A 27,228-nucleotide genomic window follows, 5' to 3' on the forward strand; every position below is an offset into this window, starting at 1 on the left:
TTGATTGGAGGTGTCCAAAAATACAACTTTATTGCTAATTATCCACCTCAATTCTCTTACATAAAAATAATTCCAAATTCAGATCAAATAATACATCAAAACATAACAAAGAGAGTTAAACAAAAACATTGGGGAAACACGGTAGCATTGTGGATAGCACAATTGCTTCACCGCTCCAGGGTCCCAGGTTCGATTCCGGCTTGGGTCACTGTCTGTGCGGAGTCTGCACATCCTCCCCGTGTCTGCGTGGGTTTCCTTCGGGTGCTCCGGTTTCCTCCTACAGTCCAAAGATGTGCAGGTTAGGTGGATTGGCCAGGATAAATTGCCCTTAGTGTCCAAAATTGCCCTTAGTGTTGGGTGGGGTTACTGGATTATGGGGATAGGGTGAAGGTGTTGACCTTGGGTAGGGTGCTCTTTCCAAGAGCCGGTGCAGACTCGATGGGCCGAATGGACTCCTTCTGCACTGTAAATTCTATGAAATGAAATTCTATGAAATAAGAAAATATTAGGAAATCAATAGATGGTTCAGAATTTCTTAAAGCATGAATATAGAACAAACTTTAGTCATGAAACTATTCTTAAAGAAATTCTTATCAATGGTCTAACCCCTTATTGGTTTCAAATTCTCAGCTGAGGCTTCCTGATTTAATCAGAAAACTCTGTCACTTGGAGCATGATTTGTTATCCAGGCATTGGTCTTTACTTAAGATTCATTAATGTCTATCAAGTTAATTAAATGTCTACATGCTCCCGCCATGTGTACCAATCCTCTGAAGATAAGGCGTTCTGCATTAACCTTGCTTGTTGCTAAGGCTTTGCTACATTTTGTAAATGTTTCTGTTGCTGAGGCTGCGATACGTTTTCATTGCTAGATGTATTTGTAGAACAATGTTTTATTCATTACGAGGGCTTTTATGCAACTTTTCTTGAAACTGTGTTAGATTCTGACACATATTAAGTTGCTGTACAGCAATTCTCATATTTTTATCTGAAACAATTTCTGCCTGTATGTATACTGAATTTAAGAATTATACTGCATTGATTCTTCAAGGTACCAATAAATCAGTGAAGCAATAAATCTGTAATCTATCAATGAGCCTCTTCCTTTGACCTAATGGAATCTTTAATGTTTCTTGATAGTCACGGTTGCGTCACTTTTCCTGTTGGATTTTTGTTTCTTAAAGGAATCTATATTTTATGTAAATATGTGATAATTCCTTAAATGCGACTGCCTGTGTATCATTACACATTTTATTGTAAGTTCCCAATCAACTTGCCCCTCATAGCTTGACAGTTTCCTTCTGAGACAGAACCATGTAACCACCAAAGCCTATACCTGCATTCTTTAGGGGTTTCAAACAGAAACAGGAACTATCTGTCATCTACCTTCCAAACACCCTTTCACTCAGTGATCCTTATGAAATTTGCCACAAGGCTCAAGAGCATCAGTCATGAGAAGGCCAGTCCAGCAGAAAGAAACCCTCCGACCCTCCCCATTGACCAACTGACAGAATGAACACAATGCAGTCCTGGATGTAATTGAGAGCAGAAACAATAACAACAGAATCCAACCCCTGTAATCAATTGTGACCATGTTGGTGTCTCAGCAAGTTCGAGGAAGCACAGAATCCCTTCTCACACTGAGAGCAGGTGAACGGCTTCTCCCCAGCGTGAACTCGCTGGTGCCTCCGCAGTGTGGATGATTCACAGAATCCCTTCCCACAGTGAGAGCAGATGAATGGCCTCTCCCCAGTGTGAACCCACTGGTGCCTCTGCAGGCTGGATAATTGAGTGAATCCATTCCCACACCGAAAACAGGTGAACGGTCTCTCCCCAGTGTGAACTCACTGGTGTGTCTGCAGGGTGAATGACTGACTGAATCCTTTCCCACAAAGAGAGCAGCTGAATGGTCTCAGCCAAGTGTGAATGCGCCAATGAGCTTCCAGTACAAATAGGCACTGCAGTTGGCCATTTGGCCCATTGAATTTGCTCAACCCTGTAATAAGCTCAATGGCCGATCTAGCTCAGCACCATTTCCCTTAGTGACTTCAACATCTCGAAACCTATCAACTCGATCTGGAAAATACTTGATGACTTGAGGCTCCACAGTCCTCTGGAGCAGAGAATTCCAAAGCTTCACCACATCCTGGAGTGAAGAATTCGCTCCTCATCTTAACTTTCAGTCCATTTTCCTACCTGTTCCCCGTGCCCCTCAACTCCCTCGTCAATCAGAATTCTGTCTAACTTCACGGCGCCAAGGACCCAGGTTCGATCCCGGCCCCAGGACACTGCGTTTGGAGTTTGCACAGTCTCTCCGTGTCTGTGTGGGTCTCATCCCCACAACCCAAAGATGTGCAGGGTTGGTGGATTGGCCATTCTAAATTGGCCCTTAAGTGGAAAAAACATGAATTGGGTACCTTAAATGAAAAAATTATGTTTTGGTGAGGGAGGGAGGGAGGGGGTGGGGGGTCACAATCAAATCCAGTGACTACCCACATATACTTTGTGTCAGGTTGGTGTCAATGTCCACCCCCTCACTTTTCATCCGAGTCTCAGGAGGTTGGAGACTGCTCCGGACAAGTAATGGCGGACGCAGCTCCCACAATCCTCCCATGCTGGAGAAACTGCTTTATCCCAGATGGGTGGGTGGTCTGGAACTGCACATGTCCAAGGGAGAGGGACCCTTAATTGAAAAAAAGACTGGGCACGTATAATAAAACAAATAATTCTGTCTAGCTTATTCTTGAATATATTCAATGACTCCCAGACTCCACTGGACCCTAGGGGAAACAAATTCCGGAGATTAACAACCCTCTGAGATAAGAGATTACTGAAAATATATAACATGGTTGCAGTACAATATTAAAAGACTAGAAATAATAATAAATGTACTTTACAGGTCCAGATGGAGCAGGTTAAAGAGGTGTGAATTGTCTCAAGCCAGGACAGTTGGTAGGATTTCGCAAGCCCAGGCCAGATGGTGGGGGGTGAATGTAATGCGACATGAATCCAAGGTCTTGGTTGAGGCTGTACTCATGTGTGCGGAACCTAGCTATAAGTTTCTGCTTGGCGATTCTGTATTGTTGGGTTGCAAAATCCTATCGACTCTCCTGGCTTCAGACAATTCACACCTCTTTAACCTGTGATTATCCCTCTCTCCAGTTGCTCTGTCTGGACCTGTAAAGACTTAATTACCTGCAAAGACTCTCATTCAACAGTATCGTCTTGCATCATTGACTTTATCTATCTATATGTTTCTGGAACCCACCTCTTCATTCACCTGAGGAAGGAGCTGTGCTCTGAAAGTTAGTGATTCGAAACAAACCTGTTGGACTTTTAACGTGGTGTTGTGAGACTTCTTACTTTTACTTTAACACGATCAATAATCACACTCCATGGTTACGTTGCAGAAATTGTCACTCAATTCTCCTGGAACCAGCCCAATGTGATTCTTCATTCCTGTGTTTACTGCCATTGTGTTCCTTTGCCTGACTGGCAACCCTTAACCCCAGAGGTGTCTTTTGCTGTGATGGTTCTCCGGATTGGATTGGATTTGTTTATTGTCACGTGTACCGTATTCAGGTCCCGATAAACCAAGTGACTCTTCCAAATCCTGAAGTGATGTTTGTTTTTTTCTGCAAATCTTCATCTAATATCCTGTAAGATGCAAGTTGAGAACAGACAATTCTAGTTTCTATAAAACATTCTTTCCTTTCTCATTCTCCAAAAGCTGTAAATTTCCACCCAACACACTCTCCCTCCATTCTCACTCTACAGTATGTAATATTTATCTTCTCTAATCCTCCCAAATCTCGAAAGGTGCTGCTTCAGGCTGATTCACAGATCCATGCTCACTGCTTCCTGTCCTGGACAGAGGCCTGAAAATCTCCATGCAGGCTGCCAGACAGGAATATGTCTATAATACCAAACTCAAAATGTGTGCAACATACAAACTTCCTTTCGCTTCAGTTGCTGCAAGTCACCAAAGTCCCCTCAGAATGAGAAAAGAAATGGAAAGGTAAAGTAGAGTTGGAGAGGCTACTCCCTCTTAATAATAATCGGGGGTGGCACAGTGGGTTAGCACTGCGGCCTCACAGCACCGAGGTCCCAGGTTCGATTCCGGCTCTGGGACACTGTGTGGAGTTTGCACATTCTCCCCGTGTTTGTGATGGTTTTGTCCCCACAACCAAAAAGATGTGCAAACTAGGTGGATTGGCCACGCAAAATTGCCCCTTAATTGGGGAAAAAAATGAATTGGGTACCCTAAAATTTTAAAATAATCTTTATTATTGTCACAAGTCGGCTTACATTAACACTGCAATGGGGCGGTACGGTGATGCAGTGGTTAGCTCTGCCGCCTCACGGCGCCAAGGTCCCAGGTTAGATTCTGGATCGGGGTCACTGTCCGTGTGGAGTTTGCACATTCTCTCTGTGTTTGCCTGGGTTTTGTCCACACAACCCACAGTTGTGCAGGGTAGGTGGATTGAACACGCTATATTGCCCCTTAATTTTAAAAGATGAATTGGGTAATCTATATTTTTAAAAAACCACTGCAATGAAATTACTGTGAAACTCCCCTAGTCACCACATCCGGCGCCTGTTAGGGTACACAGAAGGAGAATTCAGAATGTTCAATTCACCAAACGCACGTCTTTCAGGCATTCTAGATGGGCAGCCTGGTAGCCCAGTGGTTAGCACCGTTGTTTCACATCTCCAGGGTCCCAGGTTCGATTCCGGCTTCGGTCACTGTCTGTAGAAATCTGCACGTTCTCCCCGCGTCAGCGTAGGTTTCGTACGGGTGCTCCGGTTTCCTCCCACAGTGCAAAGATGTGCAGGTTAGGTGGATTGACCATGATAAATTGCCCTTAGTGTTCAAAAAGGTTAGGTGGAGGTTCCGGTGGCGGCTAAGGAGGAGTAAGTCGCACACTTGGTGGCTCTCAATCCAGTCGGACTTTTTCCCTGACTTTTTTGTACTTTTGAGTGCTAGTTCGGAAGGCATAGGCACTCAGGCACTGACTCCAGACACAGGTGTATGGAATTAAGAAGCAGAAAGAATCGCAAACAGTTGAAGAAGTGGGCAAACAAGGGCAGTGTACAAGCTGCTGCTGAGGACAATATGGCCGACGTCCGGACTGCGGTGCAGACAGCCCAGCCAACAACGGAGCATCTGTTGAAGGTCATTCAAGAGGGCTTTACTGTTTTGCAGCGCAACAGTTTAGACCTGATTCAGAAGGACATCGAGGGCTTGAGCATAGGCTGGATGCCCAGGATCGTACGATCCAGAAGTTGGAAAAGGCGCTGGAGGAGCAGGAGGATAACCAAAACGGTGGTGGAAGCGGAGATGGAGAGGCTGAAGGACCAACAAAAAAGGCTTCTGGAGAAGGTAGAGGTCCTGGAAAATAGGTCCCATCAGCAGAGTTTGAGAATCGTTGGTCTCCCGGAGGGGGCTGAGGGAGACGGTGGCGGGCATGTTCCAGAAGCTGTTGGGAGATGATGTCTTCCCGCGCCCGGTGGAGGTGGACAGGGCGCTGGCGAGGCAGCCGCGAGAGGTGCCCCCCCCCTCCCCCGAGTGATGGTGGCCCGGTTTCACAGGTTCCTGGACAAGGAGCGGGTGCTACAGTGGGCTAAGCGCACGCGGAGCTGCCATTGGAATAACAGTGTCATGCGCATCTACCAGGACCTGAGCGTGGAGGTGGCCAGAAGAAGGGCAGGCTACAGGCAAGTCAAAGAGATTCTGTTTAAGAAGCAGGTGAAGTTTCGGCTGCTGTATCCGGCTCGCCTGTGGATCACACACGAGGGACGGCACCATTGCTTTGAGGAGCCCGAGGATGCGATGGACTTCGCCAAGAGAGAAGGGCTGGTGCCGAACTGAGGATTTTGTGGACATGGGTTAATAAGACACTGAGCGATGTTTTCACTCATCGCCGGGGCGGGGGGGGGTGAATACTTCTTACACTGCAAATAAGAGGTGCAGGTGTTGGAGAACCAGCGCCGTCTGGAGGTTTGTTTGGTGAAGGCCGAGGAGAATTATAAGGAGGCCCGAGTAAGCTATTGCTGAAGGAGGTTAACGCAGCAAGACTCCCTATTTACTCAGCAGGTTGAGAACAGTTGAAAGTTTGCGAGGCATAAGTTGTACGAGTTTGGGAGTAACCCGAGCGAATACAAAGGCCAACTTTGGAGCGGATTTCTCTGTGCGGCTTGGCAAAGGGAAAAGGGTCACGAAGACGGAGGAAATAAACAGGAATTTCGGGAATTCTATGCAGGATTATACAAGTCTGAGCAGTCTGGTGATGTATTGGCAGTGTGGAGCATTATTTATTTTCCTTGAATCTTCCGGAGGCCTCAGAAAACCAGTGTGAGGCTCTTAATGCTACTCTTTCTAGGGAAGCGATGTCAAAGACCATGAAGGAGCTTCAGCCAGGTAAAGCGCTGGGACCACATGGCTGTGGGTGTGGGGTTTACATGGGATTTGAGGTTTACTGTTGGAACTATTTGTGGGTATGTATTATCACTTTGACTCAAGTATGCTGCCATTGACTCTTTCTGAGGCTTATGTCTGTTTGATTCTGAAGCGGACAAGGATCGAGGGAGCGTGTCTCTTATCAGTCAATCTGTTGACTTGAAACTGCTGTCTAAAGTTTTGGTGAGAAAGCTGGAGGGCATCCTTCCAACAATCAATTTCTTTTTTAAATTTTGAGTACCTATTTCATTTTTTCTAATTTAGGGACAATTTAGCTTGGACAATCCACCTCCCCTGCATATCTTTGGGTTGTGGGGGTGAAACCCACACAAACATGGGGAGAATGTGCAAACTCCACACGGACAGTGACCCAGAGCCACGATGAAACCTGGGACCTTGGCGCCGTGAGGCAGCAGTGCTAATCACTGCACTACCGTGCTGCCCTCCATCTGACAATCATGAGGGAGGACCAGTCTGACCTCGCTCTGCATCACTAACCAGCTGAGCTAAATTGGCTCCTAATTATATTACAAGCTGGGCAGCGGCAGGGTTCATGAATGTCGTATTTGGGCTTCTGAGAAGATCTCGACAAATAAATGTGTCAAGCTGAGGGAGCAAAGGATGTCAATGTCTTTAATGGAGAGAGAGACAGAGACCTGGGCCAAGCTTTGCAGAGTCTGCACCCTCCCTGGATTCACTTCCTTTCCCTTCAGTTGCTGCAAGTGACCAATTGAAGGTCAGAATGAGAAACGAAATGGAAAGGGGGAGAAAAGAAAATGTTTTACTCACAGTTGTTGGAGACGGGAGGAGGTTTGCATCCTTGTGAAGTTCAATCGAGCAGTCACACAAAGCCCGAGCTGATTAGCAGGAGGACCATCCTTCTGGTCCTCCAACTCTTGCCATTGGTTAATACCTCAGGTAAAAGGTCAGAAGGCGGGCTACCCGTTGCACATGCACAGCCTCCCCTCTCCCTTGGACATGCGCAGTCGTGGGCAGGGGGAGATCACCGATTGGCTTCTCGCTCTGGCCGTCAGCCGGTTGCCTGGAAACCTTGTCTCGAGGAGGTTCTGTTGCCGGTTTATTTCCCCCCTTATTCAAGGGGCAGACGAAACAACGGGTGGGGGCGGGGAGCGCCGCGCCTGCGCACTGGAACCCGGTGACGACAGCGCGGAAGAGTAATTCCTATTGGCTGATTCGGGCAGTGCCCCATTGTGATGTCACAGCGGAAGTGAAGGAAAAAAACTCCTTTCTCCAACATCTGTGAGTGAAACACTTTCTTTTCTCTCCCTTTCCATTTCTTTTCTCATTCTTACCTTCAATTGATCACTTGCAGCAACTGAAGGGAAAGGAAGTGAATCCAGGGAGAGTGCAGACTCTGGAAAGCTTGGCCCAGGTCTCTCTCTCTCTCAAAGACATTGACATCCTTTGCTCCCTCAGCTTGACACATTTATTTGTCTGGCTAAAAGGATGGTCTCTCGCCACCGGGGGTAGCAGCGCGGTTGGGTGACCTGCACGACTTCCTGCGGTTAGAGAAGAGAAAGTCTGAGTTAAGGGTGCAGCAGGGGGGTTTGCGAAAAGGTGGGGGATGTTTGTGACCATGTTTGAGGAGCCGTTCGTCGTGTGGGGGGAATGAAAAAGGAGAAAAATCTGTACAAACCGTATAGTTGATTGTTGGGAAGAATGTTTCCCGGGGTGTTTATTTGCTGTAACCCACTTTGATACAAGTTTGAATAAAATGCATTTTTAAAAAAAAATAATTAATAAATAAAAGGATGGTCTCTTTCCTGATGTTCACAATTAAAGGAAGAGAAAATGCTGGAAAATCTCAGCAGGTCTGGCAGCATCTGTAGGGAGAAAAAAGCTGACGTTTCAAGTCCGATGACTCTTTGACAAAGCTTTGGACAAAGAGTCATCGAACTCGAAACGTCAGCTCTTTTCTCACCCTCCAGATGCTGCCAGACCTGCTGAGATTTTCCAGCATTTTCTCTTTCGTTTCAGATGCCAGCACCCACAGTAATTTTCTTTTATCACAATTAAAGGGCTGGTTTCTCCAGGAGATGGCTGACATTTAATGGGACAGTAAATTAATATCAGTTAGAGATATGTCTAGTAGTTTTAAATTAGATATATTATTTATGGTCTGTAATAAAGTACATTTACTATTATTTCTGGTTGTATAATATTGTACTGTCGCTATTCTTATTTCTTAAAAAAAAGTGGGCAGCACGGTAGCATTGTGGATAGCACAATTGCTTCACAGCTCCAGGGTCCCAGGTTCGATTCCGGCTTGGGTCACTGTCTCTGCGGAGTCTGCACATCCTCCCCGTGTGTGCGTGGGTTTCCTCCAGGTGCTCCGGTTTCCTCCCACAGTCCAAAGATGTGCAGGTTAGGTGGATTGGCCATGATAAATGCCCTTTGTGTCCAAAATTGCCCTTAGTGTTGGGTGGGGTTAATGGGTTATGGGGATAGGGTGGAGGTGTTGACCTTGGGTGGGGTGCTCTTCCCAAGAGCCGGTACAGACTCGATGGGCCGAATGGCCTCCTTCTGCACTGTAAATTCTATGATCGGCTTTATATATTTCCAGTCATCTCTTCCCTCAAAAGGCTATTAGTCTATGGCATTCTCTTCCACAGGGATCAGTGGAGTCTTTGGGTCACTGAATATATTCAAGGATGAGTTGGACAGATTTTTAATATTTCCTTTGTCATGTTTTTTTACCATTTTTAAAATAATGAATGCAACAGAATAACAGAAATATTGCTGGAAAATGGGTACAGTGTAGAACAACTGATACTTCCGCATAAATACAAGCAATACATTGCAGAATTAATTCAGAGCAGGATATTTGAGCGACCAGAGCCTCTAGATGAAATGCCAGATCAGTTAACAGGTTAACATAGTGAGCGGGGAAAGAGGGTAAAATTATATAAAAACAGAAGAATAACAATGCAGGGCGCATACCCCAAAATATTACAAAACACACTAACAGCAGAGTCGAATTAAAATAACATAGATGACGTAGAATCTCTATAGTGCAGAAGGAGGCCATTTGCTTCTTCAAGTCTGCACTGACCCTCAGAAAAAGCACTCACAGAGGCAGACTCCCCATCCTAGTCCCATAATCCGGTCCATTGATCATGGTCAACCCACCTAACCTAACATCGTTTGTGCGGAGGGGCAAGAATTCAAAAATCCCTAAAACAGTACTACAATGGAGAAGAAACATGGGAGGCCTGGCCCTCCCGAACTTGCAATACTATCACTGGGCAGCCACGGCCGAAAGAGTGAGGAGATGGGTAAAGGACCCAGACATGGAATGGTTGATGATGGCCGAGTCCTCGTGTACAGGAATGACCCTCCCGGCCCTCGCTACGGCAACACTCCCATCCCCGTCAGCACCAGTCCAGTGGTGGCAGCTACCCTGAGAACCTGGAACCAGATGTGGCAGCATTTCAGTATGACCGATGTGTCCCTTATGGCCCCCATCTGCGGCAACCATAGGTTTGCACCAGCCATTCTCAACATCACCTTCAAGAGGTAGAGACAAGAAGGGGGAACACTGATGGTTAGGGACTTTTACACGGGAAATAGACTAGCGACCTTAGAGGAGCTGACGGATAGACTGGACCTACCAAACAGGGATGAGCTCCAGGTCAAAAACTTTCTCCGCAAGGAGACACCAGCATACCCAGAAACCCTGAGAAGCACAATGCAAGAGGAGTTACTGGACGAAGACAGTCTGGGGAAGGGAAACTGTGGGGACCTGTACGGACAACTCTTAATAAGGATGCGCTCCTTACTTGACGAAACCCAGGAAAAATGGGAGGAAGAGCGAGGGACGGAAATAGGGTGGGGACTCTGGAGCGAAGCACTGAACGGGACCAACTCCACCTTCTCCTACGCAAGGCGAAGCTTCATGCAGCTGAATGTTGTGCACAGAGCACACCCGACAAGAACCCAAATGAGCAGGTTCTTCCCGGAGATGGAGGACAAATGTGAATGGTGCCAGGGGGGCCCGGCAAACCATGCCCACCTGTTCTGGGTATGTCCCAGAATTGTCAAATTCTGGACAGCATATTTACAGTTGAATTCTGGACAGCCTATTTAGAGGCAATGTCCATGGTTATGAGGGTGGAGCCATGCCCACAAATGGCAGTCTTCGGGGTATCGGACTAGCCAGATCTATTCATGGGGAAGAGGGTGGACGCCCTTGCCTTTGCTTCTCTAATCGGCCGCTGGAGAATCCTGCTCGGCTGGCGATTAGCAGCACCACCCACAGCTCAGACGAGCTGGCAGACCTATCTGGATTTCTCCACCTGGAGAAGATCAAGTTCACCGTCCAAGGGTCAGAGGATGGTTCCCACAAAGTGTGGAGGCCATTCACCAACTTGTTCCAGGACCTGTTTGAAGCCAGCGGCCAATGGAACACTGGGGAGGGAGGTGGGCGTACGGGAGCCAACGGGATCACAGGGAACAGGCAGGAAAACGGGACGGGGGGAAGGGGGCTACTGGGACAAGGAGGAAGAAACAGAAACCAACTGACACAGAGACCAGAGAGCCCAGAACAAAAAACAAGAAGAGGAACCCCCAAGGGAAGGTGAAAAACAGGACAGGGAGTGCGCGGGGTGGAAGGGGGGAGGCCCATCAATGGGGGGGGGGAGGGCACCGTCCACTTGTAAATAACAGATAACTCCCATTGTACAGTGAAGGGCCAGGAAAGGACCCAGAAACGACGAGTGAAGGGGGCGGAGGGGAGGGACAGGAGATGGAGGGACCGACACAAAGGAAATTGACATGCACATTGTAATCGGCACAGTTACCCTGACTGCTTGGATAGTGTATAATAAGCATTGTCACAAGTCTGCGACTCGATGAAAAAGAGGTGAAAAAAACTGCTCAATCCAATCCCGCCTCAATTTAAAGTGTTCCTCATAATCCAGATGCGTTTCCTGGATAAAGCGATGTCGACGTTCTCCTTTCGAAAAGAGAGGATCTTTTTCCTTCTGATAGGGTGATGGATGCCCCGTACATTCCCTGAGAAAATTTGCAGATTAACTGCCGCCATTAGTTAGGCGACAGAGAGAACAGGAACAGATTTTCACACCACAATCGGGCGTGCGCCATTACCCCCTCCTCCAACTCACTTTACACCAGAGGCACCAAAGTCTCCCCAAACTGCTCCTTTCACAGATAAAAGCCCCGTCTGTACCAGAGTAGGATAAAGTCAACAACACATAAACCCTCCCATAATAACAAAAATACAAAAGAATCACCACCACAATAGATCCGAGGGGACATTCCTCAATAAGACTGAGGACCCGGAGGATTAATCCCACGGCCAGACTGCCGTTACCCTCAGGATACCTTCTCCAAAATGAGGAGAGGAAAAGTAACTTTTGTAAATTGTTTTTACAGAATATTAGAGGAGGAGGAATTACAGACAGAAATCGCAAACGTCACGTCTCAATCTGACTGAGTCTCTCAATTCCTTGGAACTGAATATCACCGGACTTTGAATTGAGAAGGAGAAATGTTTGTCTTTTCTGTCCGCTTCAAAACATCAGTGTGGCTGGAAAAGCCCCGAGACACACACACACCCGAGTGAGAGAGTTCCAGAGCACTGACTGTGGAAAGAGCTTTAACCAGTTACGCAGCCTGAAAAAACATCACACCATTCACAGTGGGAGAGACGTTACACGTGTTCTGTGTGTGGACGAGGCTTCAACTGATCGACAAACCTGGAGAGACACGAGGACACCCCCACCCTGGAGAAACAATGGAAATGTGGGGACTGTGGGAAGGGATTCTGGGTTCCATCTGCACTGGAAGCTCATCGGCGCATTCACACTGGGGAGAGGCCGTTCATCTGCTCTGTGTGTGGGAAGGGATTCATTCAGTTATCCACCCTGCAATTACACCAGCGAGTTCACACTGGGGAGAGGCCGTTCACCTGCTCTCAGTGTGAGAAGTGTTTCACTCAGTTATCCGTCCTGCAGACACACCAGCGAGTTCACACTGGGGAGAGGCCGTTCACATGCTCTCAGTGTGAGAAGGGATTCACTACTTCATCGAGCCTGCGGAGACACCAGCGAGTTCACACTGGGGAGAGGCCGTTCACCTGCTCTCAATGTGAGAAGTGTTTCACTCAGTTATCCGTCCTGCAGACACACCAGCGAGTTCACACTGGGGAGAGGCCGTTCACCTGCTCTCAGTGTGAGAAGGGATTCACTACTTCATTGAGCCTGCGGAGACACCAGCGAGTTCACACTGGGGAGAGACCGATCACCTGCTCTCAATGTGAGAAATGTTTCACTCAGTTATCCGGCCTGCGGACACACCAGCGAGTTCACACTGGGGAGAGGCCGTTCATTTGCTCTCAGTGTGAGAAGCGATTCACTCAATCATCCGACCTGCAGAGACACCAGCGAGTTCATACTGGGGAGAGGCCATTCACCTGCTCTCAGTGTGAGAAGGGATTCCCTCACTCATCCGACCTGCAGAGACACCAGCGAGTTCACACTGGGGAGAGGCCGTTCATCTGCTCTCAGTGTGGGAAGGGATTCACTCAGTTATCCAACCTGCAGAGCCACCAGCGAGTTCACACAGGGGAGAAGGCGTTAACCTGTTCTTAGTGAGAGAAGGGATTCAGATATCCATACACCCTGCGGGAACACTAGAGAGTTCACACCTGGAAGAGGCCATTCCCCTGCTCTGAGCAGGGGAGACATTCAATGATCCGTCCCAACGATGGAGACACTAGCGAGTTAATTCTGGGGAGAGACCATTCATCTGCTCTCAATGTGGGGAGGGGTTTTCTGATTCATCACATCTGTTGTGACTCCAACAAGTTCACAATAAATTACAGATGTTGGCTCCGTTGTTATTGGTTCTGCTCTCACTGACATCCAGGACTGCATTTTGTTCATTCTGACATCTGGTGACTGGTGATGATTGGAGGGTTTCTTTCTGCTGGACTGGCCGGTCTAACATCTCTGCCTCCGGTGGGCTGACCATTTTTGAGCCTCGTTGCGATTACCTGGTTCCATGTGTGACGAGGAGCACAGAATGAAAAGGTGTTTGCACGTTGGAAGATATTTAGTTCCCAAAGCAACCATGTTGCCATGAAGATGGGCTATGGTGGTTACATACTTCATTTGTCTAATTTATCTGGGTGGTTGTCGCAGAAGGAGACTGTCATGGTATGAGGGGCAAGTTGTCTGTGGTAGATTGGGAAATGACAATAAACATATCACTGAAAGTGGCAATGCAGGTGGATAAGGAGCTAAGAAGACAGACGGCATGCTTGTCTTCATTGGTCGGGGCATTGAGTATAGAAATTGGCAAGTCATGCTGCAGCTGAACAGAACCTTAGTTAGGCCACACGTGGAATATTGCCGACAATTCTGGTCACCACATTACCAAAAGGATGTGGAGGCTTTGGAGAGAGTACAGAGGAGGTTTACCAGGATGTTGCATGGCCTGGAGGGGATTAGCTGTCAGGAGAGGTTGGATAAACTCGGATTGTTTTAACTAGAGCGACGAGGTTGAGGGACGACCTGATAAAAGTTTACAAAATGATGAGTGGCATGGATAGAGTTGATAGAAGCTTTTTCCCAGATGACAGAGGTTTAAGGTGCAAGGGGCAAAAGTCAATTACCAGGTGACATATGGGCAAAGTTTAGCCGAGATGTGCGAGGGACGTTTTTTACACCGAGGGTGGTGAGTGCCTGGAACTCGCTGCCGGAGGAGGTCGTGGAAGCAGGTACGATAGTGACGTTTAAGAGGCATCTTGACGAATACATGAATAGGATAGGAATAGACGGATACAGACCCTGGAAGCACAGAAGGTTTTAGTTTAGACAGACATCATGATCCGGGCAGGCTTGGTGGGCCGAAGGGCCTGTTCATGTGCTGTACTGTCCTTTGTTCTTTGTATGACGATAGACAATAGACAGGCAACCACTCGCATTTTATTTACATAAAATATTGATTCCTTTAAGAAGCAAAAATTAAACAGCAAAATGAAGCTATCGTGGCTACCAAGAAAAGTTAAAGATTCCATTAGATCAATGGAGGAGACTCATAAAGTGGCCCAAATAGTAGTGAGCCTGAGGATTGGGAATTTGTTTTAGAATTCAGCAAAGGACCAAGAAACTGATAAAGAGAAAATAGAATATGAGAGCAAACTGGGGAAAACATAAAAAACGACTGGAAAAGCTCCAATAGGAATGTGAAAAGGAAAAGATTAGCAAAGACCAATGTGGGTCCATTCCAGAAAGACAGGAGAGTTTATAATGGGGAATAAGGAAATGACAGAGAAACTAAACAATGTGTGTCTGTCTTCACAGAGGAAGAGACAGAAATCATCCCCAAAACACGAGAGAACCAAGGGACCAGTGAGCACGACGAACTGGAAGAGATTAGTATTAGTGAAAAAGTAGCACTGGAGAAATTAATGGTATTGAAAGTTAATAAATCCCCAAAAGCTGACCTCTCCATCCCAGAGTGTTGAAAGAGGTGGCTGTAGAGATAGTGGATACATTAGTGATCATCTTTCAAAATTCTATAGATCCTGGAATGGTTCCTGCAAGTTGGAAGGTGGTAAATGTAACCCCACTATTTAAGGAGAGAGAGAAAACGGGAACCACAGACCCATTAGCCTGACATCAGGAGGAGGGAAAATGCTACAATCTATTATAAAGGATGTGATAACAGACAAATTAGGAGTAGGAGCAGGCCACTCGGCCCCTCGAGCCTGCTCCACAATTCAATAAGTTCACGGCTGATCTAATTGAAACCTCAACTCCACAGAGGCTCCTTTGAAAATAAATCTTGGGAGAGCCTAATAATATTTTTTATTATTAAAATAATCTTTATTATTTTCACAAGTAGGCTTACATTAACACTGCAATGAAGTTACTGTGAAAAGCCCCTAGTCGCCACACTCCGGCACCTGTTCAGGTACACAGAGGGAGAATTCAGAATGTCCAATTCACCTAACAAGCACGTCTTTTGGGACTTGTGGGAGGAAACCGGAGCACCCGGAGGAAACCCACGCAGTTTTGGGGAGAACGTGCAGACTCCGCACAGACAGTGACCCAAACCGAGAATTGAACCCGGGTCCCTGGAGCTGTGAAGCAACAGTACTAACCACTGTGCCTCCACGCCACTGTGTCAGTTATGGGGAACAAGGAAATGGCAGAGGAGTTAAACAGATATTTTGCATGAGCCTTTATGGTGGAAGATAAATCGAATATTCCATTAATACGAAAGAATACGGAGGGAGCAATTAAATGCCATCACTGGAGAAGTTGTATTGGACAAACCGATGGGGATAAGATATGTCCCCTGGATGGCTGCATCCTCGGATCCTAAAAGAAATGTCTACAGAGATAGTGGATGCATTGATTGTAATGTTCCAAACATCCTTGGATTCTGGAGAAGTACCAGAGGATTGGAAAACTGCCAATGTGACAACCCGCCGATTCAGAATGGGAGGGAGGCAAAAACGAGACACTATACGACGATCAGCCTAACATTTATTGTTGAAAAAAATGTTGGAATCAATTATTAGGAAGTAATAGCAGCACATTGAGAAAATCATAATCTAATCAAGCAGAGTCAGCATAGCATTGTGAAAGGGAAACTGTGTCTGACTAATTTATCAGAGTGTTTCGAGGAAGTTTCAACCAGAGTGGATAGAGGGGGACCAGTAGATGTGTTGTATTTAACCTTCCAGAAGGCCTTTGACAAGGTACCTCACAAAACATTAAGTCATGAGATAAGAACACATGGGGTTGGCGTGGATAGAGAATTGGCTAATGAGCAGGAAACAACGATTGGGGATAAGGGGTTCTTTTTAAGGTTGGTGACCTGTAACCAGTGGGGTTCCACAGGGATCAGTGCTGGGACCGCAACTGTGTACAATTTATATTAATGACTTGGAGGAAGGAAGCGAACGTACTGTGCCCAAATTTACAGACAACACAAAAATAGATGGAAAGGCAAGTTGTGAGGGGGATACAAACAGTTTGCAAAGAGATATTGAGAGGTTAAGCAAGTGGACAAAAGGTTGCCACATGGAGCATAATGTGGGAAAATGTGAAGTTCATTTTGGAAGGGAGAACAAAAGAACAGTATTATTTAAATGGCGAAAAACTACAGAAAGCTGCAGCACAAAGGGACTTGGGGGAACTTGTGCACGAAACACAGAAAGCTAGCAGACAGGTGCAGCAGGTAATCAGGAAGGCTAATGGAATGTTGGCCCTGATTCCAAGGGGGTTGGAGTATAAGAGTCGGGAAGTCTTGCTGCAGCTGTACAAGGTGCTGGTGAGACCACATCTGGAGAACTGAGAGCAGTTTTGGTCCCCTTATTTAAGGAAAGATATTATTTCATTGGAGGCTGTTTAGAGAAGGTTCACTAGGATGATCCCCATTATGGGGGGATTGTCTTCGGGGCAAAGGTTTAACAGGTTTGGACTCTACTCATTGGAATTTAGAAGAATGAGAGGTGATCTCATTGAAACATCCAGGATTCTTAAGGGGTTGGACAGGGTAAATGCTGAGAGGATGTTTCCCTCATGGGAGAGTTGACCAGAGGGCATAGTCTCAGAATAAAGAGATGTCAATTTAAGACTGAGATGAGGAGGAATTTCTTCTGAGAGTCTTTGGAACTGAGAGAGTTGTGGGGACAGAGTCCTTGTGTATATTTAAGGCTGAGATAGATTTTTTATCTCAATTTGTTTTTTTAAATGTAAATTTAGAGTGCCCAATTCATTTTTTTCCAATTAAGGGACAATTTAGCGTGGCCAATCCACCTACCCTGCACATCCTTGGGTTGTGGGGGCGAAACCCATGCAAACACTGGGAGAATGTGCAAACACCACATGGACCGTGACCCAGAGCCGGGATCGAACCTGGAACCTTGACGCCGTGAGGCAGCAGTGCTAACCACTGTGCCACCGTGCTGCCCGGCTGAGCTAGATTCTTGCTCAGTCAGGGAACCGAGGATTATGGGGAAAGGGCCGGAAAGTGAATGTGAGGAATGTTGGTTTCAGCCATGATCCTGTTGAAATGTGGAGCAGGCTTGAAGGGCCGAATGGCCTACTCCTATTCCTTATGGTCTTAGTGTGGTCTTATTCCCACCTACCCCTGATAAACTTTCACCCCCTTGATTTTCAAGAATCTATCCATCTTTGCCTCAAAAATATTCAAAGACTCTGCTTCCACTGCCCTTTGAGGAAGAGAGTTCCAAAGACTCCCAACCCTCTGAGAGTTAAAGTTCTCCTCTGCCTTAAATGGACAAGTTATTACTTTTGAAGTGACTCCAATTTCTAGATTCTCCCACAAGAGGAAACATCCTTTCCACAGCCACCCTGTCAAGGTCCCTCAGCATCTTATACGGTTCAATCAAGTCACCAAACCTCCATCGGACACAAGCCCAGCCTGTCCAATCATTCCTCACAAGACCAGCCTCCAATTCCGGGTATGAGTCCAGTAAACCTTCTCTGAACTGCTTCCAACACATTTACATCATTCCTTAAATTAGAGTAATACTGTACACAGTGCTCCAGATATGGTCTCACCAATATGGTACATACAACATACAGTGCAGAAGGAGGCCAGTCAGCCCATCGAGTCTGCACCGACCCACTTAAGCGCTATCCCCGTAACCCAATAAGCCCTCCTAAACTTTTTGATCACTAAGGTCAATTTATCGTGGCCAACCACCTGACCTGCACACCTTTGGACTGAGAGGAACCCGGAGCACCTGGAGGAAACCCACGCAGACACGGGGAGAACGTGCAGACTCCACAGACAGTGATCCAGTGGGGAATCGATTCTCGGACCCTGGAGCTGTGAAGCCACAGTGGTATCCACTTGTGCTACTGTGTATAACTGAAGCATAACCTCCCTACTCTTGTATTCAATTCCCCTCACAATAAACAATAACATTCTATTAGCTTTCCTAATTACTTGCTGCACCTGTATACTCGCCTTTTGTGATTCATGCTCTTGGACACCCAGATCCCTCTGAATCTCAGAGCTCTGCAATCTCTCACCATTTAGATAATAAACTTTTTTACTCTTCTGCCCAACATGGACAATTACACATTTTCCCACATTATTCTCCATTTGGCAGATCTTGTTTCACTCATTTAACATCTACCTTTTTAACCTCCTTATGTCCTCTTCATAATTTACTTTCCTGCTTACCTTTGTATCATTGGAACATAGGAGCAGGAATTGGCCATTCAGCCCGTCGAGCCTGCTCCACCGTTCAATACGATCATGGCTGATCATCCACTTCAATGGCTTTTTCCCCACACTATCCCCATATCCCTTTGTGTTATTGGTATTTAGAAATCTGTCAGTCTCTTCTTTAAACACACTCAATGACTGAGCTCCCACAGCCCTCTGGGGTAGAGAATTCCAAAGATTCACATCTTGTAGATCTCTGTAGATCAAACCATTGCCCCGTCCTATTCCCGTATCCGTCAGTTTATTTCCCTGAAAAGCCCATCTAATTTCCTTTGGGAGACTTTCCATTATCTCTGCTTCTACCCGCATCGTAGGAAGTGGCTTCCAGGTATTTCCCACTTTCTTCAAATGCAAACGAGTCTCAGTGAGCACAGAAAGAGGCCATCCCGCCCATTGTTCCCATGCTAGCTCTTTGAATTAACTAATTAGTCCCATCGCCCGGCAAGTTTCTTTTCCTCCAGAATCTGTCCAGTTCCCTTGTGAAAGTTACAGTTGAATTTCCTTCCTGCACCATTGTGAGGCAGTGAATCCCAACAACTCGTTCTTTTTTAAATCTAATAATTTCACGATACACTGTGTTTGGATTTTCACAGGGGATTTGAAATGGAGAGAAAGACATGGTTGTTGCACAAAATCAAGACTCAGTCTTTATGAATGATCTTAGTGAGTGGGCAGAGTGTGAAATGTCCAGGTTTGCGGTGCCAAGATGCACACGTCCCAGGGGCTGTGCCGGGCGGGGCACCCTGCCCTATACCTGACCATTCGGGGGCCTCCATGGCCCGGGAACCCCTCCGGTACCGTGATGCCTGGCCCATGTCTGTGTGGGGCCAATACTCATCGGCGTCCATGTGACCGGCTATGGAGTCGCTTAAATCAAGCTTTGCCTTTAGATAGGGGGTCCTTCCCGTTAACGGGATGGAGATTGGCCTTAATCCAGCCAGTGGGAATAGGCCGGTTAGATCGGAAACCGTTTGCCTCTTGGTGCCCAATTTCGGACTCTCCTGCGATCTAACTGGCGCACTTGGATTCGCGCCTTGCGCATCGTGGCCATTCGATCGTGCCCCGATTCTCATTTGCTGTAAAAATGTCAAAGGTTAATTGCTGTGTATAAAGAAAGTGCAATAAGGACAAATGTACTGACAAGAGAGACCTTCAAGCTCTGATTAGCCTCAACATTTGAAACTGTATGAATAAGGGATTGTAGAGAATCAGATGAAGGGATAGTATGAAACAGTTCTATTGTATTCCTGTCTGAGATAATGAGAAGGTGTCAGTAATTGGGGATCCAATTAAATTAATCTAGTGACCAAATTGACCAATTATCATGTTACAACAGACCCAACTCTGACGTGAGGTAATGGTCACTTTGGGGATAAAAGTAGAGGTTCTGAAGATCTTCCTTGCTGGCCAAGTACTGAAGACTCCCGAGGTCGAGTTCCAAAGAAATTACTGTCAAATGAGGAGCCAGACTCCAGAGGCTGAATTCTACAAGAATTACTGTCAAAGGAGCCAGAGAGGGTTACGCTTCTACAGACTGATCACCCACATGAAGTTGGAAAAGTCAATGTGTTAAAGTTATTCAGTAAACTTTTTTCATTTAATAAACTTATTTTTAAATTTACTATCCAGAGAATTTTGATTTTGTCTTAATTGGTTAAAGTCTTGTCTGAACCAAAGTGAATTTATTAAATCGCAAGTTGGGTGTGGCTCAAATCAATTAAGTTCCAGATAACAAGATCAGATAACATAAACCTTCAATTAAAAAACTTACATGTCTATAGCGCCTTTCACAACCACAGAACGTCCCAAAGTGCTTTACAGCCAATGAAGTTCTTTTGAAGTGTAGTCACTGTTGTAATGTAGGAAGCGCAGCGGCCAATTTCCACACAGCAAGATCCCACACACCAAATGATAATGAGCAGATGATCTGGTTTTAGTGATGTTGATTGAGGGATAAATATTGACCGGGACACCGGGGATAACTCCCCTGCTCTTCTTCAAAGTGGGGGGGAGGGTGGGGTGTGGGGGGGGGGGGGTGGGGGTGGGTGGGGGGGCGGGGGCAGGGGGAGACAGGGCCTCAGTTTAATATCTTATTTGAAAGAAAGCTGTTCTGACAGTGCAGCATTCACTCAGTGCTGGGACCAGGAATGTTGGAACTGGTTTTTGTCCACAGGTCCCTAACTGGGTCTTAACCTTCTGACCCAGAGGTGATAGTGCTGCCCCCTGAGCCATGGCGGATTCTAGTTAGAAAGGAAAAGTTACGCTTTAAAACCCTCCACCCTTTGCCTCCGATGCCTAAATCTAATAATTAAAAACCCAGTATAAATAACATGGATTTCACTGACAAATGTTGAAGTATTGATTTTGAGCCACAAGTTTTAACTTCCCATTGCTCCTCTGCACCTTTCTGTCTCTGTTGCTCATATCAATGACAGCCGGGCGACAGAGCTGAGGGATGAATTTAGCTGAGAATAACGGGGCCTGTGTCCCAGTTGGGAAACTGCCATGGGCGTCGCAGTAATAGAGAGACAGGAAGGTGCTGGAGGACTGACTGGAAAATGGGCCACCAACCAATTGTTACATCGGTCACTATTCCGATCCCAGACCAGACCCCAACAGTGGCTAGGATACTGGACCAAAACCCCAATATTTCAGTCTATTTGTGTGACTGTGCGGAAGGAATGATTCACTCCAGGAATGATCGCATGAAGAAATAGGGCGTGGTTATTTTTAAAATAAAACTTTATTGTGGCTACAATATTAAACTTTTTAACTTCACACCCAAAACAACAGCTTACAATTACCCATTTAAACATTACTACTCAATCTCCCATTAAACAACAGGAAAAGAAAGATACAGATCTCAATCTATCTCACTGTGGGAGAATTGTGGGCCCAAAATTGAACTTCTCTCTCCAAACCTTTCTCCAAAAACTGCTCTCTATAATTTTGCAGTGAATCACACTCTAACCCCACGCTTTTAACCCTTAAATTGCCCAATACATTTATAATCAAATTTTCCAAAAATCTTCCAATCGTCACACCTCCCCCTTCAAAAAAAATGAACCAGCGATGTACGCAGATGGCTTTATTTTTCTAAAAACTTTTAAAATTTTAAACATTTCTTATGATTACATGCAACTTGTACTCTATAATAACATTTTACATTTTTCAACAGGCAAACATACACACGAGTGTAGTCCATTTTAGTCTCACATGTCACAGTCGCGAGCATAAATTTACCCATTCCTAGATTTCCAAAGACCGGGGCGGCCTCCAAGATTACACAAGAAAAGCTTCAACAATTCAGTGATATGTAGTTGCCTGGCTCTGACAGCAGAATTCTTCTCTTGATGGTTAGACAGGTTGCTATCGATGCTGCAGCATTCATCATCAGTTCTTCACATTTATCAGCTGCTTTGTATTCTGTGTCTGTTGAGGATAGCCAAAAATAATGGGTAACAGGTGCAGGTGAGATGTTTCCCCCGTTTGGAGAGTCTAGAACCAGGGGACAGAATTTCAAAATAAGGGGGAAGCCATTTAGGACCAGTCTCAGAGGAGACATTTCTTTACTCCGAGGGTTGTGAATGTTTGGAATTCTCTACCCCAGAGGGCTGTGGAAGGTCAGTCATTGAGTGTGTTTAAAGCAGAGACACAGATTTCTAAATCCCAATAACATGAAATGAAACAAAAATCGCTTATTGTCACAAGTAGGCTTCAAATGAAGTTACTGTGAAAAGCCCCTAATCGCCACATTCTGGCGCCTGTTCGGGGAGGCTGGTACGGGGATGGAACCCTCGCTGCTGGCCTTATCCTGCTTTATGAGCCAGCTGTTTTAGCCCACTGTGCTAAACCAGCCCCTACACAAAGGGATATGGGGATAGTGTGGGGGGAAAGGCATTGAAGTGGATGATCAGCCATGATCGTATTGAATGGTGGAGCAGGTCGACGGGCTGAATAGCCAAGTCCTGCTCCTATGTTCCAATTGTAACAAAGATAGGAAGGAAAGTAAATTGTGAATGGGACATAAGGAGACTAAAGTGATATAGGTAGGTTAAGTGAGTGGGAAAAAATCTGCCAAATGGAGCATAATGAGGGAAAAATGTGAAATTGTCCATCTTGGTAGAAAGAATAAAAAAAGCTTATAATCTAAACGGTGAGAGATTGCAGAGCTCTGAGATTCAGAGGGATCTGGGTGTCCAAGAGCATGAATCACAAAAGGCGAGTATACAGGTACAGCAAGTAATTAGGAAAGCTAATAGAATGTTATTGTTTATTGTGAGGGGAATTGAATACAAAAGTAGGGAGGTTATGCTTCAGTTACAAAGGACATTGGTGAGACCACATCTGGAGCACTGTGTACAGTATTGCTCTCATTTAAGGAATGATGTCAATGTGTTGGAAGCAGTTCAGAGAAGGTTTACTGGACTCGTACCTGGAATTGGAGGCTGGTCTTATGAGGAATGATTGGACGGGCTGGGCTTGTGTCCGATGGAGTTTAGGTGACTTGATTGAACCGTAAAAGATCCTGAGGGGCCTTGACAGGGTGGATGTGGAAAGGATGTTTCCTCTTGTGGAAGAATCTAGAAATTGGAGTCACTTTAAAAGTAATAACTTGCCCATTTAAGGCAGAGGAGAACTTTTTTCTCTCTGAGGGTCGTGAGTCTTTGGAGCACTCTTCCTCAAAGGGCAGTGGAAGCAGAGTCTGTGAATATTTTGAAGGCAGAGCTGGATAGATTCTTGGTAAGCAAGAGGGTGAAAGGTTATCGGGAGGGTAGCGGGAATGTGGATTGGAAGTTACAATCAGAGCAGCCGTGAACTTATTGAATGGTGGAGCAGGCTCGAGGGGCCGAGTGGCCTACTCCTGCTCCTAATTTGTCTGTTATCACATCCTTTATAATAGATTGCAGCATTTTCCCTCCTACTGATGTCAGGCTAATGCGTCTGTGGTTCCCTGTTTACTCTCTCCCTCCTTAAATATTGGGGTTACATTTACCACCTTCCAACCTGCAGGAACCATTCCAGAATCTGTAGAATCTTTGAAAGATGATCACCAATGTATCCACTATCTCTACAGCCACATCTTTCAGCACTCTGGGATGTAGAGCATCAACTTTGTGGGATTTATTAACTTTCAACCCACATTAATTTCTCCAATACTACTTTGTCACTAATACTAATCTCTTTCAGTCCCTCTTGAATACCAGTTCCTTGGTTCCCTTGAGTTTTTGAACAATTTTCTGTATGTTCCTCCATGAAGACAGACACACATTGTTTAGTTTCTCTGCCATTTTCTTATTCTCCATTATAAACTCTCCTGTCTCTGCCTGGAATGGACCCATGTTGGTCTTTGCTAATCTTTTCCTTTTCACATTCCTATCGGAGCTTTTCCAGTGGGTTTTTATGTTTCTCCCCAGTTTGCTCTCATATTCTATTTTTTCTTTATCAGTTTCTTTGTCCTCCTTTGCTGAATTCGAAACAAGTTCCCAATCCTCAGGCTTACTACTGTTTTGGCCACTTCAAGAGCCGCTTCCTTTGATCTAATGGGATCTTTAACTTTGATTTGTGATCCTTAAAGGAATCTTGTTGTATTCTGTAAAATGAAAGTCACCAAAGGACCATGGGCTGCTCTCCCCTTTGAGAGAGAGAGAGCTTACTGGTGATTACTTACTGGAGGGTCACCACACTTCAGGTGAGGGGCAATGTTGAGAAGGCAGGGCCTTCATCAATAACCTCTGTAGGGGAATTGAACCCATGCTGTTGGCGTCGCTCCGCATCATGAACCAGCCAACTGAGCTAACTGACCAGCTGGTAAATATGTCATATTTCCTTTAATCTTAGCTAATCCCGGTTTCCCAATCCACCTCAAACAACTTGCCCCTCCGAGGGGGCTGTTTAGCACAGGGCTAAATCGCTGGCTTTGAAAGCAGGCCAAGGCAGGCCAGCAGCACAGTTCAACTCCCCTACCAGCCTCCCCGAACAGGCACCGGAATGTGGCGACTAGGGGCTTTTCACAGTAACTTCATTTGAAGCCTACTTGTGACAATAAGCAATTTTCTTTCATTTATTTCATACCCTCATAGTTTTCTTCTGTGAAGAACACCCAAATAAATTAAACAGAAAAAAACATGTAACCACCACAGCCCATCTCCATGGCAAGGTGGCAAGCTTTGGGGGTTCCAAACAGAAATGGGAACTAAATATCTTCAAACTTACAAACACTCTTTCAGTCTGTGATCCTCGTGAAATTTAGAACCAGGCAATTGCAACAAGTCTCAAAGAGCATCAGCCCACTGGAGGCAACCTCGTGAGACCGGCAGTCCAGCAGAAAGAAACCGTCTGACCATCCCCATTGGCCAACTGTCAGAATGAACAAAATGCAGTCCTGGATGTAATTGAAGCAGAAACAATAACAGAATCCAACCACTGTAATCAATTGTGAACTTGGCGAATCAGCAGCTGCGATGAATCACAGATTTCCTTCCCAGGCTGTGGGCACGAGTGGCCTTTATCCGGTGTGAAGTCGTTGTTGTGACCGCAGGCTGGATGAGTGAATAAATCCTTTCCCACACTGAGAGCAGGTGAACGGCCTCTCCCCAGTGTGAACTCGCTGATGTGACCATAGGCTGGTTGAAACATAGAATGCCTTCCCACACTGAGGGCATTTGCATGCCCTCTCCCCAGTGTGTATTCGCTCATGTGACTGCAGGGTGTCTGACCGAGTGAATCTCTTCCCACACTGAGAGCAGGTGTATGGCCTCTCCCCTGTGTGAACTCGCTGGTGTTTCTTCAATATGGATAGCTCAGTAAATCCCTTCCCACAAGCAGAGCAGGTGAATGGCCTCTCTCCAGTGTGAACTCGCTGGTGTTTCACTAGTACGGATGAAACACGGAATCCCTTCCCACACTGAGAGCAGGTGAATGGCCTCTCCCCAGTGTGAACTCGCTGATGTTTCTTCAGGCTGGATAACTCAGTGAATCCCTTCCCACACAGAGAGCAGGTGAATGGCTTCTCGCCAGTGTGAACCCGTTGGTGACTCTTCAGCTGGGATAACTGAGTGAATCTCTTCCCACACTGAGAGCAGGTGAACAGTCGCTCCCCAGTGTGAATTAGCTGATGATTCCGCAGGTTGGATGAATCACTGAATCGCTTCCCACATTGAGAGCAGCTGAATGGCTTCTCGCCGGTGTGAATTAGCTGGTGTGCCCGCAGGTTGGATAACACAGCAAATCTCTTCCCACACACAGAGCAGGTAAAGGGCCTCTCCCCAGTGTGAATGCGTCGATGAGCTTCCAGTACAGATGGGGATCTGAATTCCTTCCCACAGTTCCCACATTTCCACGGTTTCTCCATGTTTTGGGTCTCCTCGTGTCTCTCCAGGTCAGACAATCAGTTGACGCCTCCTGCACAGAACACGTGTACGGTCTCTCCCCGCTGTGAATGGTGTGATTTTTTTTTCAGGCTGTGTAACCGGTTAAAGCTCTTTCCACAGTCAGTGCTCTGGAACACTCTCACTCGGGTGTGTGTGTCTCGGTGCTTTTCCAGTCACACTGATGGCTAAAATATTTTGAAGCCGACAGAACAGACAAACATTTCTCCTTCTAGATTCAAAGGCTGATGATATTCAGGTCCCAAGGAACAGAGTGACTCCGTCACATCGAGAGGTTACGTTTGAGATTTCTGTCTGTAATTCCTCCTCTTCTAATATCCTATAAAAGGAGTTTACAAAATGAGTTTACAAAAGTGAAGGATAGAAATTCATAACCGACAACTCTTGTTTCTATGGAACATTTTTTCCTCTCTCATTCCCCAATACCTAGTCGCCAAAAACTACCCCATACGTCGTCTTCAGGGAGCGGATTCGGAGGGGCGGAGTGACTGAGCTGTGAGCATTGGGAAAGATACCATCCTTTTCGCCAGACAAATAAATGTGTCAAACTGAGGGAGCAAAGGATGTCAATGTCTTTGAGAGAGAGAGACCTGGGTCAAGCTTTCCAGAGTCTGCACCCTCCCTGGATTCACTTCCTTTCCCTTCAGTTGCTGCAAGTCACCAATTGAAGGTGAGAATGAGAAAAGAAATGGAAAGGGGGAGAAAATAAAGTGTTTTACTCACAGATGTTGGAGACGGGAGGTGTGAAGCTCAAGCTCATTCAGAGTGAGGAGCAGCAGCTTTGCTGGGCAGGAATGAGCAGGTTAACAAGCTCAATTTCCAAAGTCTGCAGGTAGACAATGAAGGAACTCTGATTGGCAGGCGGTGAAGAGGCCTTCCGGTCCTCCCAGTTTGCCATTGGTCAATATTTCTGCATGAGGGTCAAGGGACGGGGCCTCCCCGCACATGCGCACCAACCCGCCCCTTGAACATGCGCAGTCCCGGACCTGGGCGGAGATCACCGAGAGGCTTCTCGCTCTGGCGGGAGCCGTCAGCCGGTTGCCTGGAATCCGTGTCTGGAGGAGGTGTCGGGGGAGGGGGAACAATGGGGACGGGACTGCGCACTGGAACCCGCAG

At 46.3% G+C, this 27,228-nt stretch overlaps 1 protein-coding gene, 1 long non-coding RNA gene and 1 pseudogene across 10 annotated transcripts; 2 read left to right on the forward strand and 1 right to left on the reverse strand.

The window, feature by feature from the left end:
- On the reverse strand, nt 1-27,228 carry LOC140406477 (uncharacterized). 9 transcript variants are annotated; one of them, XR_011939159.1, is made up of 3 exons: nt 26,836-27,124; nt 3,326-3,657; nt 1-487 (listed from the first exon to the last, which is right to left on the reverse strand). XR_011939159.1 is itself a non-coding variant. In XM_072494505.1 (2 exons), the coding sequence occupies exon 2, from the start codon at nt 26,073-26,075 to the stop codon at nt 25,230-25,232; it is 846 nt and encodes a 281-aa protein (XP_072350606.1). In that variant the 5' UTR covers nt 26,076-26,431; nt 26,836-27,228; the 3' UTR covers nt 22,162-25,229. The 9 variants fall into 9 exon arrangements, 1 of the variants encoding a protein (XP_072350606.1); XR_011939161.1 differs by lacking the exon at nt 26,836-27,124 and adding an exon at nt 7,250-7,544 and having other exon boundaries at nt 3,196-3,657; XR_011939162.1 differs by lacking the exon at nt 26,836-27,124 and adding an exon at nt 7,250-7,540 and having other exon boundaries at nt 3,281-3,657.
- LOC140406479 (uncharacterized) lies at nt 7,587-20,342 on the forward strand. Its single transcript, XR_011939166.1, has 2 exons — nt 7,587-7,720; nt 20,058-20,342. It is a non-coding gene; the product is annotated as an uncharacterized lncRNA (long non-coding RNA).
- On the forward strand, nt 10,486-13,339 carry LOC140406481 (uncharacterized; annotated as a pseudogene).

Source organism: Scyliorhinus torazame, unplaced genomic scaffold (assembly GCF_047496885.1).
Source record: "Scyliorhinus torazame isolate Kashiwa2021f unplaced genomic scaffold, sScyTor2.1 scaffold_551, whole genome shotgun sequence".
NCBI lineage: Eukaryota > Metazoa > Chordata > Chondrichthyes > Carcharhiniformes > Scyliorhinidae > Scyliorhinus > Scyliorhinus torazame.